The sequence below is a fragment of the Amborella trichopoda genome, chromosome 3 (genome assembly GCF_054954075.1).
Source record: "Amborella trichopoda isolate Santa Cruz 75 chromosome 3, AtrichopodaSantaCruz75HAP2 v2.0, whole genome shotgun sequence".
Taxonomy (NCBI): Eukaryota; Viridiplantae; Streptophyta; class Magnoliopsida; order Amborellales; family Amborellaceae; genus Amborella; species Amborella trichopoda.
Window position 1 is genome coordinate 7,691,123 of NC_142338.1, and position 17,455 is coordinate 7,708,577.

A 17,455-nucleotide genomic window follows, 5' to 3' on the forward strand; every position below is an offset into this window, starting at 1 on the left:
ATAATGTCTCGAGATTGAATACAAACTATCTAATTTTTTGATGGTGAGATCAGAGTATTATGAAGCCCAAATTTCAATCTTTTTAAGAATAATCATCTAGTTATTCTTAAGTAGTTTCTAAAATTTCAAATTGAAAAAAACCTTTCAAGTTGGCCTTTTGAACGAGGGAATAGAAGTAAACTACTTGGTTGGGGTCTCTTTGGCCCATCAGGGCTAGGCCCAAGCAAACCTTAGGTGGGCTATAGGACTAGAGTCAGAGTTGACATGACTAGCTCGGATGAGGCCTGGGCCGTTGGCTACTGTTTTCATTCGAGGTGCAGTTTGTATAAAGCCAAGGCTCTAAAAAACACACATTCAAATAGTATCAAGAAATGTAGTTTCAATACTGAAAATATTTATGATAGTCTTACAATATATTTTCATCTTTAATTATAAATTTTAAAGCTTAAAAAATAGTGTGATTCGAATAGATCTATGAAAACTTAAAAATCATGAAAATTGACGGTCCAAAAATACGTTACAAGATGCACTATTTCTAAAACTTGAAATCCTTTTTTTTTTTTATGTCCATACATTTCGATGTCAAGATGGTCAATTTGAAGAATTCTAGGCATCAAAACAACCTCTTCTAGTGAGCTTTTTGAGGTGGGCTCTAATTTAGAAGCCTCGGTCGGCCCTATGTAAACTTCTTCTTTTCATAAAAGCCCTCACGCGCCACAGGTGAGCGGCTGATTTTTCACTGTCCGAAAGAAAAATTAAACGGCTGATTTTTCACTGTCCGAAAGAAAAATTAAAAAATCAGATCGGGGTTAAAAAACTCATAGCATGTCTGTCAAAATCTATGAGCAGAGCTCCCTTAAATCGCGCACATTGTGATTCACTCATGTATTTCACCGGGCTTACACGGGTTTTGTCTCCGGTGAATTGAACCCTAGCTGGTGAATGAGACCGTAGCCGTCTATTAAGGCCATGGTAAATCTTGGCGCGGTGAAATCCAGCGGTCAATTTTAATGTTTTTACTTTTCGCTTTCGATTTGGTGAAGAAATCGGTGCACTTGATGTTTGACTATTGAGTAGTCGAATGTCCTGGCATCTTCTTTGTTAATTGATTGTTGCATTTCTTTAAAATCTGGATTAATGGTGATTTTAGGTCTCCTTTTACGAGTTATTAAACCCTAGATTCCCGAATAATGTCACCTTTTTCTCTCTTTTATCACCTTTAATAACTGGGGCTTGGAATTTGTATCTCGTCTCGTAATTTTCAGTCCCCTGTAGTTACTTTTTATGGAAATTTTACAGAGGCTTGAGCTCTGTAAGGAAGATTATATCATGGAATAGTGAGTAAGCTGGTCTCTTATCTTTTGCCATTTCTTTTTTGTATCAATTATCAGATGTGTATATTAGAAAAGTGGGTAATGTGTCTCTTTCGGATTTAGGGCATTTTTATAGGAGCGGGGAAAGGTAGGCCTCGCTTACCTGAAGCTGTCACAGCTCGGACAGCTTGAGCCTGCCATGCAGCTTAGGTGTCCTTTTCTCTGGTTTAGGTTGAGGCAAATTCATTGAGAAATTGAATAGTCTGGATTTTGAGTGTGTATTTTGCGTGAATTAGGGCGAATTGGTTGAGCAAGGGACTCTGCAAATTTGCTCCGTTTTCTTTTATTGAGCCAAGCGGGTGGTTTTTGAGGCGTTTTGTTGTGATTCTGGAACTCAATTCAAAGATCAAGGCTTTACAGGGCAAGTGGCTGGTTTTTCGACTTGACCGTGGTGATTTGTGTTAGATCTGGCTAGAAATGGAGAATTCAAGGTAATGTGAGGTTTTTCTAAGGGAGACATTGAAAAGAGAAAGGGCAAAAGGACAAAGTCTGGTGTGAAGGTCTGTCCATTTAGTTAGATGCGAGATCTGTGTAAATTTTCAGGATTGTAGCAAAGGGATCTCTTGAACCCAATCATCAAGTGGTCATTTGGCCAGAAGCTTTCTTCGAAGCTTACAAATGGAGGCGGGTCGAGAAGGAGATCCAACTGTGAGTATTTTTATCATTTTCCTTAATTTGATTTCAAAGTTTGGACTCAAATTTTCTTGCTATGTTTCTGGTTGATGCTTCTGCCTCATTTTCCTTTTTAGGTTTCTCATGTAAAGAGGGGTATGAATCCGCCTTTTTAGGATTTGTAAGTCAATGTACATGGTTGAACTTTGTTAGACTCCCATTTTGTAGGCTGAATCTGCAATCAAACATGCTTGCACCCTGATCTACTATTTGATATCACTTTCTTATCCAATGTGTCGAGTCATATACCACACTTCAGCTATTAGATTGTGGTTACTACATTATTATTAGGATCCAGTGGTACAGATCATCCTATGCAATTTAATGTATTGAATGAGGAAAAAGAAATCAAGTTTTAACTGTTTATGTTTTCTATTTTTGGATTTGAATCAGTAGGGTTTTTTGCTCAACATGGTAATTGTTGATTTCCATGGTTTCAGATGAAACCCTCGAAACATATAAGCGGACAGGTCTGCCAGATATGTGGTGATGATGTCGGTGTGACAGCTGAAGGAGAGCTTTTTGTTGCCTGTGATGTCTGCTCCTTCCCAGTTTGCAGGCCTTGCTACGAATATGAGAGAAAGGATGGCAATCAGTCTTGTCCCCAATGCAAGACCCGATACAAGAGGCACAAAGGTTTACAGATATCCGCATTTTCATTTCTCTTAGTTCTGCACAATTTGTATTTTTACTGATTTTATTTCTTTAGAATTTTTCTATGGGCTCTGCCATAGAAATTGTGGCTCAATTTGATCATGGACTATTTTGAAACATTGTATATCTCGTCTTTCTGAAAAATATTGGGCTATGTGCATACTCTCACAGGAAGTCCTCGCATTCCTGGTGATGAAGGGGATGATGATGATGTTGGTGATGTTGCAAGTGATTACAATTATCCATCTGGTAATCAGAATCAGAAGCAGAAGATTGCAGAGGCTATGCTGCATTGGCAAATGAGCTATGGAAGAGGGGAGGATGTTGCGCCTCCGGCCTATGATACAAATGAAACCCCCCTTAATCATATCCCTTTACTTACTAATGGACAACTGGTGAGATGCATTCTTTAACCATGTTGATCTTTGTTCTGTTAGCTGCATTTACTTGATATTGGTCTTGCTCTGTAATGAAAACCCATCAAAATATAGGATTAGAATGAAATTTTGGAGTTTTTCAGGTCTCTGGAGAGATTCCAGCAGCTTCGCCAGATCATCCCACAATGGCATCTCCTGCCAGTGGTGGTGGTGGAGGGAAGCGTGTGCATCCACTGCCTTATTCAGATCTCCACCAACCTGGTAAGGTTCAGCCTTTCTGTCTTCTTTCTAATTTTGTTTGTATTATTCATTCTGGGTTTGCTCTGTCCTTTCATGCGGCTGTGGGTCAAACTAAAATGTCATGGAAAATTGATTTGCAGCAAATATTAGGGTTGTGGATCCTGTAAGAGAATTTGGTTCCCAAGGGTTTGGCAATGTTGCTTGGAAGGAAAGAGTTGATAGTTGGAAGATGAAGCAGGAAAAGAATGTGGTACAGATGCCTAATGGTGGGCATGCTGCTTCTGAAGGGAAAGGAGGAGGAGATATTGATGCTGCAACTGATGTGAATATGGAGGATCCTTTATTGTGAGTTTTTTTAACTGTCCTTAATGAATGCCCCTTTAGTCATTATTTCTTGCTACTCTGGTGATTCAATGTTTTTATCAAGATGTGTATATATCATCACTGCTTGATGTGATGATCATCATTGTCCACCCATGTGCATATATACTGTTAGGAATTTTAGGTCAAATTCAAATCATCGACATGCACACATAGCTTCATTAATTTGTGTGCGTATTTTTTGTTGCCAATGATTAGCGATTTGAGCAATGCTCCAAAAGACTTTTAGATTTATCTAGCATAGCCTAGCTACTTGTAAATAACGCAAGGCTATCAGAAAATGCATTTTATGTCCTACTAAAAGTTTTTTAACTGATATTTATGTATTGGTGGTCAAACAATTTTTTGGCTTGGGAGTTTCATAAGTTCCTTCTTGAAAGCAAGAATGCTCCTTAGCAAACATATTGAATAGAATATGGAGTTGGAATGTCATCAAGTAACATTTGGCCTCTGCATCTGTGCTTGATGAATAATATGGATGTTTTGTGTGTGTGTGTACTTCTTTTCTTTTCCATCTTAGGTGGGGGTGGGGGTGTGGGTGGTTGGTGGTGTTAGGGGACACCCACTTATCGTTTTCTCTTTAATTTCAATGGCTCATCTGGTGTATCTCATGGGTTTGTTTTATCTCCCAAAGAAGATCAGCCTGAGGTCACAGAGTGCTACTTACATAAACTCTTGGATCTAGATAGGGTTGCACTCGGTCTAAACGATCCTCTCACGGAGAAGAATTTTCCTTTTAGAGGGAAATTTGGAACACACACATGAAGTTGGGTGATGGTCAACATGCCTCTGTTTTCCATGGGAAGTTTACCTGTAAGGTAACTTCCTCTTGCTTACAAAAAAAACATAGAAGAAAATATACCCTTGCTAATTTGGTGCATGGGCTTGGTTATATGGTAACCAGTTTGTGTTGGTGATGTGGAAAACCCATGGTTGGCTCACCATCACCATGGAGGCAATGGCCCTGTAGAAGCTATTTTTAGGCAGCTTAGGTGGGCTAGTAGTCTCTCTGTTCTCTCCGATGTAATGATGGGGTTGATGGGTGAACTAGGTCTTGAGCAGCAATGTCCTGCAACTATTGATGTTGAATGATTACTTTACCGTGAGACATACTGGAGTCGTGTTTTTATCAGATTTGTGTTGGAATTGATGATGTTAGTGGAACTGTATCAATATCTTATTGATTCCATTTATAAACATTATAGTTAATTCAAGTTTGAAGGATACTTACTATTTGTGTTCTTTAATGCCCTTGGGGATGATATAACCTGAGGTTATTTGATGGTCTGTGAGGTTTGGGGTATGGCTCAAGGTTCCTAGAAATAGACCCCGGCAGTCTCTTTGCCTTAATTTTTTTTTTTTTTTTTGAGAAAGTCAGTATCTCTGCCTTAATTACCTTATGGAATGTGGATCAAATAGGATTTAGTGTTGAGCACTCAGATTGCTCCATTTCAATTTATCTTTACTGAAAATATTAAGGGCATATTTGACTGATGTGAAATGTGGGTCTGTGAGAATTGTTGAATTTTTTAAAACAATCCTATCGAATCCACAAGTATTTTGGTTTCAAATTTAATTTATGCAGAGATAGGGTCCTCGCAGAGCTCTTGGAGAATTATTTCGTGCGATAGTGCGGTTAACTTTTCTCAAAAAAATATCACATATTTTCTCAAATTTCTTTTTGATCAAGAAAACTAATTTTGTTTGATCTACTTACAACAAATTCCAAAAGCAGAGATTCTGTTGTTGCGACCCATCTAAGTGGGGCTTTTAGGGCTTTAGTGTACACCAAATGGAAATAATGATGACATGAGCTCTACATTGTGAATGGTTCTGAAAAGCTCTTTTCCATGAAAAAATTCTTGAGAGGTCCCCTTTTAAAAATTAGTTAATCATAAAATGGTAAAATCATTTCCTTTTCAGTGCCTGTGTGAGCCTTAGGTTTAATTTTAAATAAAATAGAATTATTTAGTCCTGGAGTTCGTTCTGAAAATTGTAATATTGGCTCTCTAACTCATGTTTAAGAAAGTTCTAGAAGCTACAAAGAAATAATAACAGTTGACCTTAAGATATCATGATAGTTCACCAGAAGATATCATTCTTTAAGTTTCCTTAATTGTTTCATAACACCAGGTGTTGCAGCCATATGAAGGGCTCCGTTCTTCAGTTTCTCTAGGTGCCAAGTTACTTAAGCTATGCCAGACGGGTAATGTACCATGCAGGACTAAATTTTTTTGGTATGTTTCTTATATGATACAGGAATGATGAAGCCCGTCAGCCACTTTCTCGCAAGGTCTCAATTTCCTCTTCAAGGATTAACCCTTATAGGATGGTCATTGTTCTTCGGCTTGTTATCCTCAGCATTTTCTTACATTATCGTATCACGAATCCTGTGAGAAATGCATATGCCCTCTGGTTGATTTCTGTCATATGTGAGATATGGTTCGCCATCTCTTGGATATTGGATCAATTCCCAAAATGGTTCCCTGTAAACCGCGAGACTTACCTTGATAGGCTAGCACTGAGGTCAGATTATCTTCATTTGTTTGTTTCATTTCCTTTTTACTTTGATGTTTACTTGTACTACCCCAATTTTTGCCATTTTGTGTATTTATGATTTGGAATTTATGGGTTTCCCTCAACAGATATGACAGAGAAGGAGAGCCATCTCAGTTGGCTGCTGTTGATATATTTGTTAGTACAGTCGATCCCTTAAAAGAACCTCCTCTCGTAACAGCAAATACAGTGTTATCGATTCTAGCAGTGGACTATCCGGTCGACAAGGTATCTTGCTATGTCTCTGATGATGGTGCTGCTATGTTGACATTCGAGGCCCTATCTGAGACATCAGAATTTGCAAGAAAATGGGTTCCTTTTTGCAAGAAGTACAGCATTGAGCCTCGAGCCCCTGAATGGTATTTTGCTCAGAAGATTGACTATTTGAAAGATAAAGTTCATCCTTCATTTGTTAAAGACCGAAGAGCCATGAAGGTAGGGATGCAAAAATTTAACATTATACATGAAGTTTTGTTTCTGTTAACTGTTTTTGTTGATGGATTTTTAACTTCTTTTTGTAGAGGGAATATGAAGAGTTCAAAGTACGCATTAATATGCTTGTTGCAAAGGCACAAAAGGTTCCTGAGGAGGGTTGGATTATGCAAGATGGTACTCCTTGGCCAGGGAACAATACCAGAGACCATCCTGGAATGATTCAGGTTTCATTCATTTGATTTTGGCTATGTCCATGTTTTCAGGATTCAGATTTGGCGATGTTGTGTACTGATTATGGCATCTTGACTATTATGACTGTCGCGTTTCTTTCATTAAAGTAAATTCTTTTTTATCTGTTTTATGGCTTTCATTACATTTTAGATCTTCAGGGTTTTCGAAATTAATGATTACACATGCACATAATATGTCATATTTATGGGCAATTGTGGTTTTTGATGAGGTTCAACGTAGATCTTGAAAGTTGCGATGGGTTGCCTTGTATTTATTATAGTACTTTGGCCTTAATTTGATTGCTTTGTTCAATCTTATCATCAAACTTGTTTCTTTCTCTCTCTCTCTCTCTCTCTCTCTCTTGTATTGGGTGGGATTGCTGGGATTTGAGCCTCAGATGCTTTGGTGTCGCCCTTAACCCCAAATAACTGAACCAAGAGGCCAAACCCTACTCTGGACTTCTCTTTTTGGTTCTCTCTATAATCTTTAGACTCCCGGGAAGTAGATGACTGATGATTTTGGCTGTGAAATGTTGCATGTCTGCAAATTGAGTTCATTATTATACAATATGGATAGCGGGTTTCTGCTTGTGATCTGTTCTACTGCCTTATTTCTTGTAGGTCTTTTTGGGCCATAGTGGAGGTCTCGACAGTGATGGCAATGAGCTTCCTCGGTTAGTTTATGTGTCTCGTGAGAAGAGGCCAGGTTTCCAGCATCACAAGAAGGCTGGTGCCATGAATGCACTAGTATGTGTTTATCTAAATGACTTCCTCAGTTCCTCTGTTATTATGTTGTGCTTCTCTGTAGCAATTGATATGTTCTTGTATTAATGCAGGTCCGCGTATCGGCAGTTCTTACCAATGGTTCCTACTTGCTCAATCTTGATTGTGATCACTACATAAATAACAGCAAGGCATTGCGTGAGGCTATGTGTTTCCTGATGGATCCAAATCTTGGAAGATCAGTTTGTTATGTCCAGTTCCCTCAAAGATTTGATGGTATTGATTTGAACGATCGATATGCTAACCGAAATACTGTGTTCTTTGACGTGAGTTCCAGCTCTTTCAGTTATTTTGTTGCTCTTTGTTGAAAGCTATAGACGCATTTGTATTCCATTCTTTGCCAATCTTCAGATTTCACTGTATTTCTGTTTCTATCATTAGATCAACTTGAGAGGTTTGGATGGTATCCAAGGACCTGTTTATGTGGGTACCGGATGTGTTTTCAACAGAACTGCTTTATATGGTTATGAGCCTCCTCTTAAGAACAAACACAGCAAACCAAACCTTCTATCGAGATGCTGTGGTGGATCGCGTAAGAAGGGTTCCAAATCAAGTAAAAAGCACTCTGACAAGAAGAAATCGAACAAGCAGGTGGACACCACTGTTCCAATATTTAGTCTTGAAGACATAGAGGAGGGGGTTGAAGGTAAGGTTCCTGAAATGCATTTCATCTTTAGATATGGGTAGTAGTAATTGGTAGTACATATTGTGGAAAACATGGATGCTAATGCACAAATGTTGAACAGAGTTACATAATAAAGCTGAGGAAGAACTTGAGTATACATAAGAGATACTTTTTTTGTGAAGATGTGTGTACATGTATGGTTTTCCCAAATCATTCCAATTTTCAATCCCTAGTTTCACATGCAGTCAAATTTTAGGATCAAAGCACTAGCTCTTGCTGATAAAACATATTTTCAAGTTGGCTTCCCTGTTGCCCTGTGTGTACAGCAACTGACACATCCAGGCATAGAACGTACGTAGAAATATGTCCATACAGATGTGCATAATGCATATATACATGTATGCATAGGGTGTACGCACATATGTGTATTTGTGTCTAGTGTGTGTGCACACACACACTAGCTCTGACGTGTGTATGTGTGTGTGTGTGTGTGTGTGAGAGAGAGAGAGAGAGAGAGAGAGAAGAGAGAGAGAGAGAGAGGGAGGGAGGGAAGGAGAAGATAGACTTTCCTTTCAGATATTTTCTTCCTCATTTGTTTGATGAATAACAGGTGCTGGATTTGATGATGAGAAATCACTCCTTATGTCTCAAATGAGCTTGGAGAAAAGATTTGGCCAATCAACTGTTTTTGTTGCATCCACCCTTATGGAACATGGTGGTGTCCCTCAGTCTGCAACCCCTGAGTCACTCCTCAAAGAGGCCATCCATGTTATCAGCTGCGGATACGAGGACAAGACAGATTGGGGAAGTGAGGTGAACCCCATCTCTGTTTCTTTTGGTTTCTGGTTTATGTAAATTTTGGCACATATGGATAATTGTCTCATTTTTACTACAGAAATAAAGTCACTCATCCATTTACTTGCCCAAGCCCACTTGAGATTAACTAACTATATCCCTTTTGTATATCAAGAATATATTGAAAATGTTTTCTGCAGTTGATTGGCATATGCCAACCATTTCATTTTTCATACTTTTAAGTTGTACCTCTGTGCAAATATCTATGCTTTATATAAAGGGGGCGGTATGTATAGAGCCGAGGCTCTAAACAATCAAAGTAAATCGCAGCTTCAAATAATGTCGAGAAATATGGTTTCAATACTGGAAATCTTTGTGATAGCCTTAAAATATATTTTCATCTTTAATTATAAAATTTAAAGCTGGCACTGTGGGCTGGCCATGTGTGGGGCTGACGAAGTACAATACTTGTTAGGACGTGCGAGTTAGATCAAGTGGAAGGACTGAAAAGAGGGATAGGCCCAAAAGGATGTGGTTGGAAGTAGTCCGTAAAGATATGGGGATTTATGACCTCAGTAAGGATATGACCCTTAATAGGGCAGAATGGAGAATCAAGATTCATATAGCCGACCCCAATTACTTGGGAATAGGCTAAAATGATGATGATGAATTATAAAATTTCAAGCTTAAAAAATAGTGTAGATCCAGCAGATCTCTGAAAACTTGAAAATCTTGAAAATTGACGGTCCAAAATTGCGTTACAAGATGCACTATTTCCAAAACTTTAAATCCGTTTTTTTCTCATTTCCATGCATCTTGAGGTCGAGATGATTAATTTGAGGATATTTGTGCATCAAAACAACTTCTAGTCAAATTTTTGTGGTGGGCTCTAATTTGATTGTTTAGAGCCCCGGCTCTATATAAACTTTTTCCTTATATAAATCATCCGTAAATTTCCTTGACAAAGTTAACCAGTTCAAAAAAAAAAGAAAGAAAAAATTTCCTCGACAGTATAGCATGAGAGGAATGGATAGATCTTACTTGATTTCTGCTTCAATGTCAAGCTAGTTAATTGTTTTTTATTGTTATTTTCATATGGGTGCTGTTTGGATATAGTTTTGAGAATGATTTTCACTGTATCTATCAATTGAATTGATCACCAAATTGCTACTCAATTATTCACTTAATCGAATGGCATGTATGCTGTTGCTATAGAATAACCAAACTGCTGGTTTTTGCAGATTGGATGGATTTATGGCTCAGTTACAGAAGATATCCTTACAGGATTTAAAATGCATGCTCGTGGATGGAGGTCAATCTATTGTATGCCTCATCCCCCTGCCTTCAAGGGTTCGGCCCCCATTAACCTTTCAGATCGTCTAAATCAGGTGTTGCGTTGGGCTTTGGGTTCAGTTGAAATCTTTCTCAGTCGCCATTGCCCTATATGGTATGGCTATAGTGGGAGGCTGAAATGGCTTGAGAGGTTTGCATACGTCAGCACCACCATCTACCCTATCACCTCCATTCCTTTGCTCATGTATTGTACCTTGCCGGCTGTCTGTCTCCTCACCGGGAAGTTTATCATTCCACAGGTATTCATTCTCTCTTTTCAGCACAACATTTATGAAGGGACTCTCTCTCTCTCTCTCTCTCTCTCTCTCTCGCTCACACACACACACGTACACACACCTGCCCCTTTGAGCATTTGCTCACATAGCATGAATTCAATGTCCATGCAGATCAGTAACATCGCTAGTATCTGGTTCATCTCTCTCTTCCTTTCCATCTTTGCCACTGGTATACTCGAGATGCGATGGAGTGGCGTTGGCATCGATGAGTGGTGGAGAAATGAACAATTCTGGGTCATTGGTGGTGTTTCTGCTCATCTCTTTGCTGTCTTCCAAGGTCTTCTTAAAGTCTTAGCAGGCATTGATACCAACTTCACTGTGACCTCAAAGGCCACTGATGAAGATGGAGACTTTGCCGAGCTCTACATGTTCAAATGGACCACTCTCCTCATACCGCCAACCACTCTCCTCATTATCAACCTTGTTGGTGTGGTGGCTGGAATCTCTTATGCTATCAATAGTGGATACCAATCATGGGGTCCATTGTTCGGGAAGCTTTTTTTCGCTTTTTGGGTGATTGTCCATTTGTACCCATTCCTCAAAGGTCTCATGGGAAGGCAGAACCGGACCCCAACAATTGTCGTGGTTTGGTCTGTATTGCTTGCCTCCATTTTCTCTCTCCTCTGGGTTAGGATTGATCCCTTCACCACCAGAGTCACTGGCCCCGACGTCCAGCAGTGTGGCATCAACTGTTGAAACCTGAAACATTGAAACCTGAAACAAGATGTAGTTGTGCTTGTATTCTTGCCTTGTCTTTTATAGAGATTATAGAGAGGGTATTTGGAGACGTTCTGCATTGAACTTACGGAGATGATATTTGGTCGTGGAAAGGCGGTCGGAACTCTTTCAAAGTATTTATAACGGGGATAATTATTCTTTAGAGGAGTTGGGAAAGCTAGCATGATTTTGGATTTAGTGTGAGCGATAAGATGAAGAGTATTCTTCATACTTGAAAATTATGGCAAAAGAGTGTGCTGCCAATTTGTTTTACAGGGTTACTCTGAATTATTTTGATTCGAGTGGAAGGTGACAGTGTATGATATGATCCTGGGCCTTTCTTTCCCCATTGAGTCCTGTTTAGGGTGGTCAGACCTCTGTTGTTTTCTTCTCAAAACATCCTGTATAACTGTGTATTCAATATGGGATTTTGGAACTGTTCATCTTGATGAAACACTGTTGTTTGTGACAGTCAATCTTGCTGTCGCATTCTCTTCTATTTTTCATTTTAGCATATGGGTTACTCTTGTTTTTATAATTATAAATAATAAAGAAAATTTAAGTATCATTGCCGGGATGTTGATTATGCACGAGATTGTTGTGGAGCTTCAATGCAGAAGCATCATTAACATTTGAACGATTGAAATGACAGTATGAATTAGTAATCGGGCTTGGGCAAGACGGTGGAGGTTAGGTGTTCATAACCCAATGTCTCAAGTTTCATTCCTTTGGCATTGTCAAAAAAAAAGAAAAAGAGAAAAAAAAAAAAAGAAAGAGAAAACAAAACGAAAAAGATGTGTTTTTCTATGTGTGCCTCTCTATAGCCAAGAAATTTTATTTATAGAGGGATGGAAGGATGTTGTCTAACATTTGGTTTTTTTTCTTGAAATCTTTGAAAATGTGGTTTTTTGTTTTTTTTAAAGAGATGGGTAATTATATTTTGCCTGTTGGATAAAAAACATCCTCTCTTTATAGTGATAAACATTAAAATGTATTTGTCAAGATAAATATTAATTCGATAAAGATAGAAAAATATGACCCATGTGATGCCCCATGGCCACCCACATGTGGGTTTAACATTTATGAGTATATCATTCTCATGAGGTTTTTCATGTTAGTGTGGTTATGCATTTCATAATACAGAGATCATTCAAAGTCATATCATGGGGTTTTTCATGCTAATACGGTTTGTTTTCTCATTACAGAGATATCAAAGAAAAATATCTCATTTGAGAGTTCCTGACTTAGATATGCTTAAGTCTCATCATAGCTACATGCTTTGATAATATTTTTGCACTTAATTTCTTTGTTAAAGGGTCTGCAATCATATGTGAAAATGATAAATAACTTACAATTATTTCATTCTTTACAATAATATCATAAATGTAATGATAATCAGTTTCAATGTGCTTACACTTAAAACTATAGGCTCCATTTTTAATTGATGAGATGACAACCTGAGTATCACAAAAAATTTTAACAGGTCCGTTAACTATATCCAGCTTCAAACCATTTATGAAGCATTTAATCTCGATGGCATACGTTGTAGCTATGCTGTAAGCAATATACTGAGCTTCCATCGAATACCGAGCTATACAACTTTGTTTCTTGCTAGAACAAAGAAACACATCCACTTCCAAAGAAGAATACAAGTCTTGATGTTTTTAGTCTATTATCTAGGTCTCCTGCAAAGTCTGCATCAGAGTACCCAGTAACCTTTAAATTATCAGCTTGAAAGTACAATTTGTAGTTTTTAGAATATACCTAAGTATTTTTTTTATAGCTTGTCAATGAGTCATCCCATGATTACTCTAAAATTTACTCACAAGACTATATGCATAAGTCAAATCGAGTCTTGTACACAACATCACATAATTTATACATCCTACAGCTTGAGCATATAAAATTCTTTCCGTTTCAGCTTTGTCGCTATCATATAATGGACACATTTTTTTTTGATAATTTCAAGCCTTTACAAATATGTGTATCTATGGGGTTGCAATTTTCAATCTTAAATATCTTTAAAATACTTTCTAAATAATTTTTTTGAGAGAAACATAAAAGTCTCAAACTTCTATTTCTTGTATCTTAGTGCCCAATACATATGAGGATTCTCCAATATCTTTCATCTAAAAAAGGGAACTTAGCCATGATTTGGTATGGTTAATCATGTCAATATCATTACCAGCTAGCAAAATGTCATTTACATATAATGACACAATAACAAAATTGCTCCCATTATTCCAAACATATACACAATGGTCTAATCTATTGGCTACATAATCAATTTCAGTGATTTCATTATGAAAAATGAAATGCAACTGCCTAGAAGACTGTTTTAGACCATATGAAGATTTTTCATGTTTGTATACTTTGTTTTCTTGGCTTTTACTTTGTCTTCATGGTCTTTAATTACATATCCTTCTAGTTGTTCCATACATATATCTTATTTTAATTCTCCATTCAAGAAAGCTGTTTTAACATCCATTTGAAATAATTCTATATCATAATATGCAATTAATGCTACGATAATGCTAATAGATGAAAATTATGCTACTGGAGAATAAGTTTATACGTAATCTATATGCCCCCTTTGAGTAAAACATTTAGCTACCAACCTAACTTTATATTTATCAATAGATCTATTTGCATCCAATAGTTTTTCTATCTTTAAAGAGGTTAGTCAATTCCCAAACTTGATTTCTTTTAATAGAATCAAGTTCATTATCCAAGGCTTGAGTCCACTCAACTGAGTTATGCAAGTTAGTAGCTTCATTGTAGCTTTGAGGTTCATCTATTGAATAATCTCTTATTGGAGAATAATTATCTTCATTCATAAATCACATAAAATTCTTCTAAAGTCATAGGTGGGGCTATGATTCTTTTATATGCATCTGGTATACTAGGTTCAATTAAATCATTATCACCAATTCTAGAGGGAGATTGAGAAATAGGGTTATCTTTATCAATTTCGTGTAAGGCAATAGGCTTACTTAAACTAGGTTCATCATCTATATATTCTAAAAAATGAGTATCACGATTTTCTATTAATGATCTAATATCATGGTTATAGAATCTATAGCCCTTAGAATTTTTTGAATAACCTATAAATGGACATTTTACAATTTTATTTTGTAATTTATATCTATTTTGTAATTTATCTCTATTTTGAATAACCTATACATGTGTCATATGACTGCTTAGGCAAGGAGCATAAAATAGATAATGTGAAATCTCAGCAGCAAGTTGACAGTAACTTCGCTTTGATACCAATGTTGAACGTTTGTGGGGAAGATATGAACCCACCAAACTCCCAAGTATTGATGGCAGTGTCGTTAGACTATAAATCGTACATATCAGTGTTTTACCAGAACTATTAATTATGTGTTTTTCTCTGTGTACTACTCCATAGCCATGTAATCCTACATATAGAGGGATGAGAGGAGGCCGTTCTCCAACGTTCAGCTTTCTTCTTGAAAATCATTTTCTCTATCATTGGATAAAAATCATTTTCTCTATCAAAGAAGCTTTTTAGTGATAAATATTAAAACATATTAATTAAGATAAATATTAATTAAATTAAGAGATAAAAATATGACACATGTGAGGCCCCATGGGCACCTACACTTACCATTAAGGAGCTTATTCTTCTAGTGAGATTAGATTCTACCCACAAGAGGCAAAACTTCCAATTGAGGAGGTGTTTCTTTTTTTAATAGAAGTTTAAAAGAAAATAATTGTTTCCTCCCATTTAACAATAAGAAAACAATCGTCTTGAGTAGGAATCTAAATTCTAACAATTGGATGGGTGGTCTTAAGCTCGTTGTAGGAGTGGATATTGTTTGAATCAATGGTTTAAAAAATGGATCGGTGACCCGAATCGGGCTTCCAAAAAACCGATCTGGATCGGCGAATTGGCGATCCGGATCGGGAATCGAGTGAATCGGTCAGAATAAAGCTTAAAAAAAATCCGAAAAAATTATTAAAATTCATTATAAATATTGTTTTTTAGGAATTCAATAAGAAATGAGGGTACTCCATTAAGAATTTTCATGTTTTTGAATGAATATGCGAATATTGATATGTTCTTTCCCTGCATGAACCGCCATTCAGCATTTAATTTACATCACACAAAAGGATAAACATATAATTATCATGGAATAAGTATATCAACATACATGGACTGCAATAAAGCATAAAATTAGTAACATACGATCTAAAAATAAAATGATAGACGATGTTGTTGTTCTTCTTGGTCACGCTGGTGCCATTGATTGAATTCGTTTGACAATTCATTGATTCGATCTAAAAACGAATCATCGATATTAGCGGGCGTCTGACTATTCCCAAATCCCTGAGTGTTAGTGTTTTGTTGTGTTCCCAATCCAAAATCCCCGAAGCTTGTCCATCCTTCATGCTCACCTGCACTGTCGTGCTCATCCCTACACTGTTGCTGTTGGGACTCGATATGTGAATAATATGGCTGTGATAGGGTGGCCTTAGAATCATCATCTCTCTCATTTTCTCTTTGACCCCCTTCCCACTCTCCCTCATTAGGTGCAATATCACCGACATATTGTGGATACATTGACTGACTGCTTCCTCTTTCATGCTGCTCATCACTTTCTTCAATATCTTCATCATCGATAGCCTCAAGGAGCGCTCTCTTGTGCAACACTGGCTCTTCCTCTTCTACTACCCATTGGTCTGCTGTGTCTGTGACAAATATTGTGTCTAAGTCTATCGGCCCATAGTCTTCAAGCTTCCTTCTTATTTGTCGCTCTCCGAGGTTTAAATTATAATGAACGTAGACTAGTTTATGAAGCTTCTCAGAAGCGAGTCGATTCCTCCTAGTAGTGTGCAACCATTGGAACATACTCTAGTTGCACTCACAGCCAATAGCAAAACATGTCTGGGAGAGCACCTTGATTGCTATCCTCTTTAGGTGAGGTGCATCAGTACCATATATCTCCCACCATTCAGCTGGATTAAAATGTAAAAAGCATTATAAGGGCAAGAACAATTCATAAGATTAAATATATGAATGAACAAAATATTAGCGAGGGGATAACCTGGATCCATCATAGTTCGAGAATTTCTAGCAAGTCTAGTTCGAAGGATCCTATAGCATCCCTATACATAGCAAGCTAAGACAAATATATTACGTTTTAGTGCATTATTCCTCACAAATATAACAACTCAATGAAGTTCTTACCCAAACATTAAATAATACCTCTTGTATTGCTGCTACTTGGTTTCGATGGCTTCTCTCCAACCTTGCAATAATGTATCTGACCCCTTCCATAATCTTGTGGGGTTGTTCAAGTGTCAAATAGAAAAATTTTGGGTTGAAGTAGTAACCTAAAAAATATATAGGTAGAAAAATGTCATTTACAATTTCATAAAAAAATGATTTAAACTGAAATATTGTAATGATATAAATATATATTTACCAGCATAATGAATTGGACGTCCAAATTTGGTGTTCCACCTCTTTTCTATAATCTCGATCACTTTGCTAGCAAAATTACACTTCTCCCCAATAGCTGATTTCGCCCTCTCAATACCTTCATAAAGGATACCCATGGTAGCTTTCTTGTCAGCATCCATCATTCTTAACACCGTGACCAAAGGGGCAGTGGCCTCTACAACACTGGAACATCGAGACCAGAACAACCTATTTGAGATTATGTTGTCCACTTTTATACCGATACTGGACTTCGAGAGGTGGTCATTTAACCACTCTTCACAAGTAAACAATCTCTTTAATGCACCTTCAGATTCTCGAATGGAGTCCACAGCTAAGTAATCTGTCGCAAAGCGGGTTATGGCAGGCTTGATTATCTCTTTTTTCTTAGAGTGTTCTATAAACAGAAATCAAATTTTAGAGTGGTTGTATATAAATCTCGACACCAACCTTGCTTCATCTAGAGTCTTCTTCACAATTTTGATCTCACCGATCTCCTCTAACATAAGATCGATGTTGTGT

General features: G+C 37.3%; 1 protein-coding gene across 1 annotated transcript; it reads left to right on the top strand.

Annotated features, from left to right (window-relative positions):
• The first annotated feature begins 1,474 nt into the window (after positions 1-1,474).
• CEV1 (Cellulose synthase family protein) lies at positions 1,475-12,034 on the top strand. Its single transcript, XM_006838242.4, has 14 exons — positions 1,475-2,021; positions 2,486-2,681; positions 2,871-3,094; positions 3,220-3,337; positions 3,457-3,661; positions 5,957-6,223; positions 6,343-6,688; positions 6,775-6,912; positions 7,540-7,665; positions 7,755-7,967; positions 8,083-8,347; positions 8,937-9,139; positions 10,363-10,713; positions 10,861-12,034. The coding sequence occupies exons 1-14, from the start codon at positions 1,992-1,994 to the stop codon at positions 11,443-11,445; spliced, it is 3,267 nt and encodes a 1,088-aa protein (XP_006838305.2). The 5' UTR covers positions 1,475-1,991; the 3' UTR covers positions 11,446-12,034.
• The last annotated feature ends 5,421 nt before the right edge of the window (positions 12,035-17,455 follow it).

Excerpts from the sequence above, each read along its gene's own strand:
- CEV1 (XM_006838242.4), top strand. The coding sequence starts at position 1,992 with ATGGAGGCGGGTCGAGAAGGAGATCCAACT. Across the intron at positions 3,095-3,219 it reads TACTTACTAATGGACAACTG|GTCTCTGGAGAGATTCCAGC; the intron begins GTGAGATGCATT and ends GGAGTTTTTCAG. Across the intron at positions 3,338-3,456 it reads TTCAGATCTCCACCAACCTG|CAAATATTAGGGTTGTGGAT; the intron begins GTAAGGTTCAGC and ends ATTGATTTGCAG.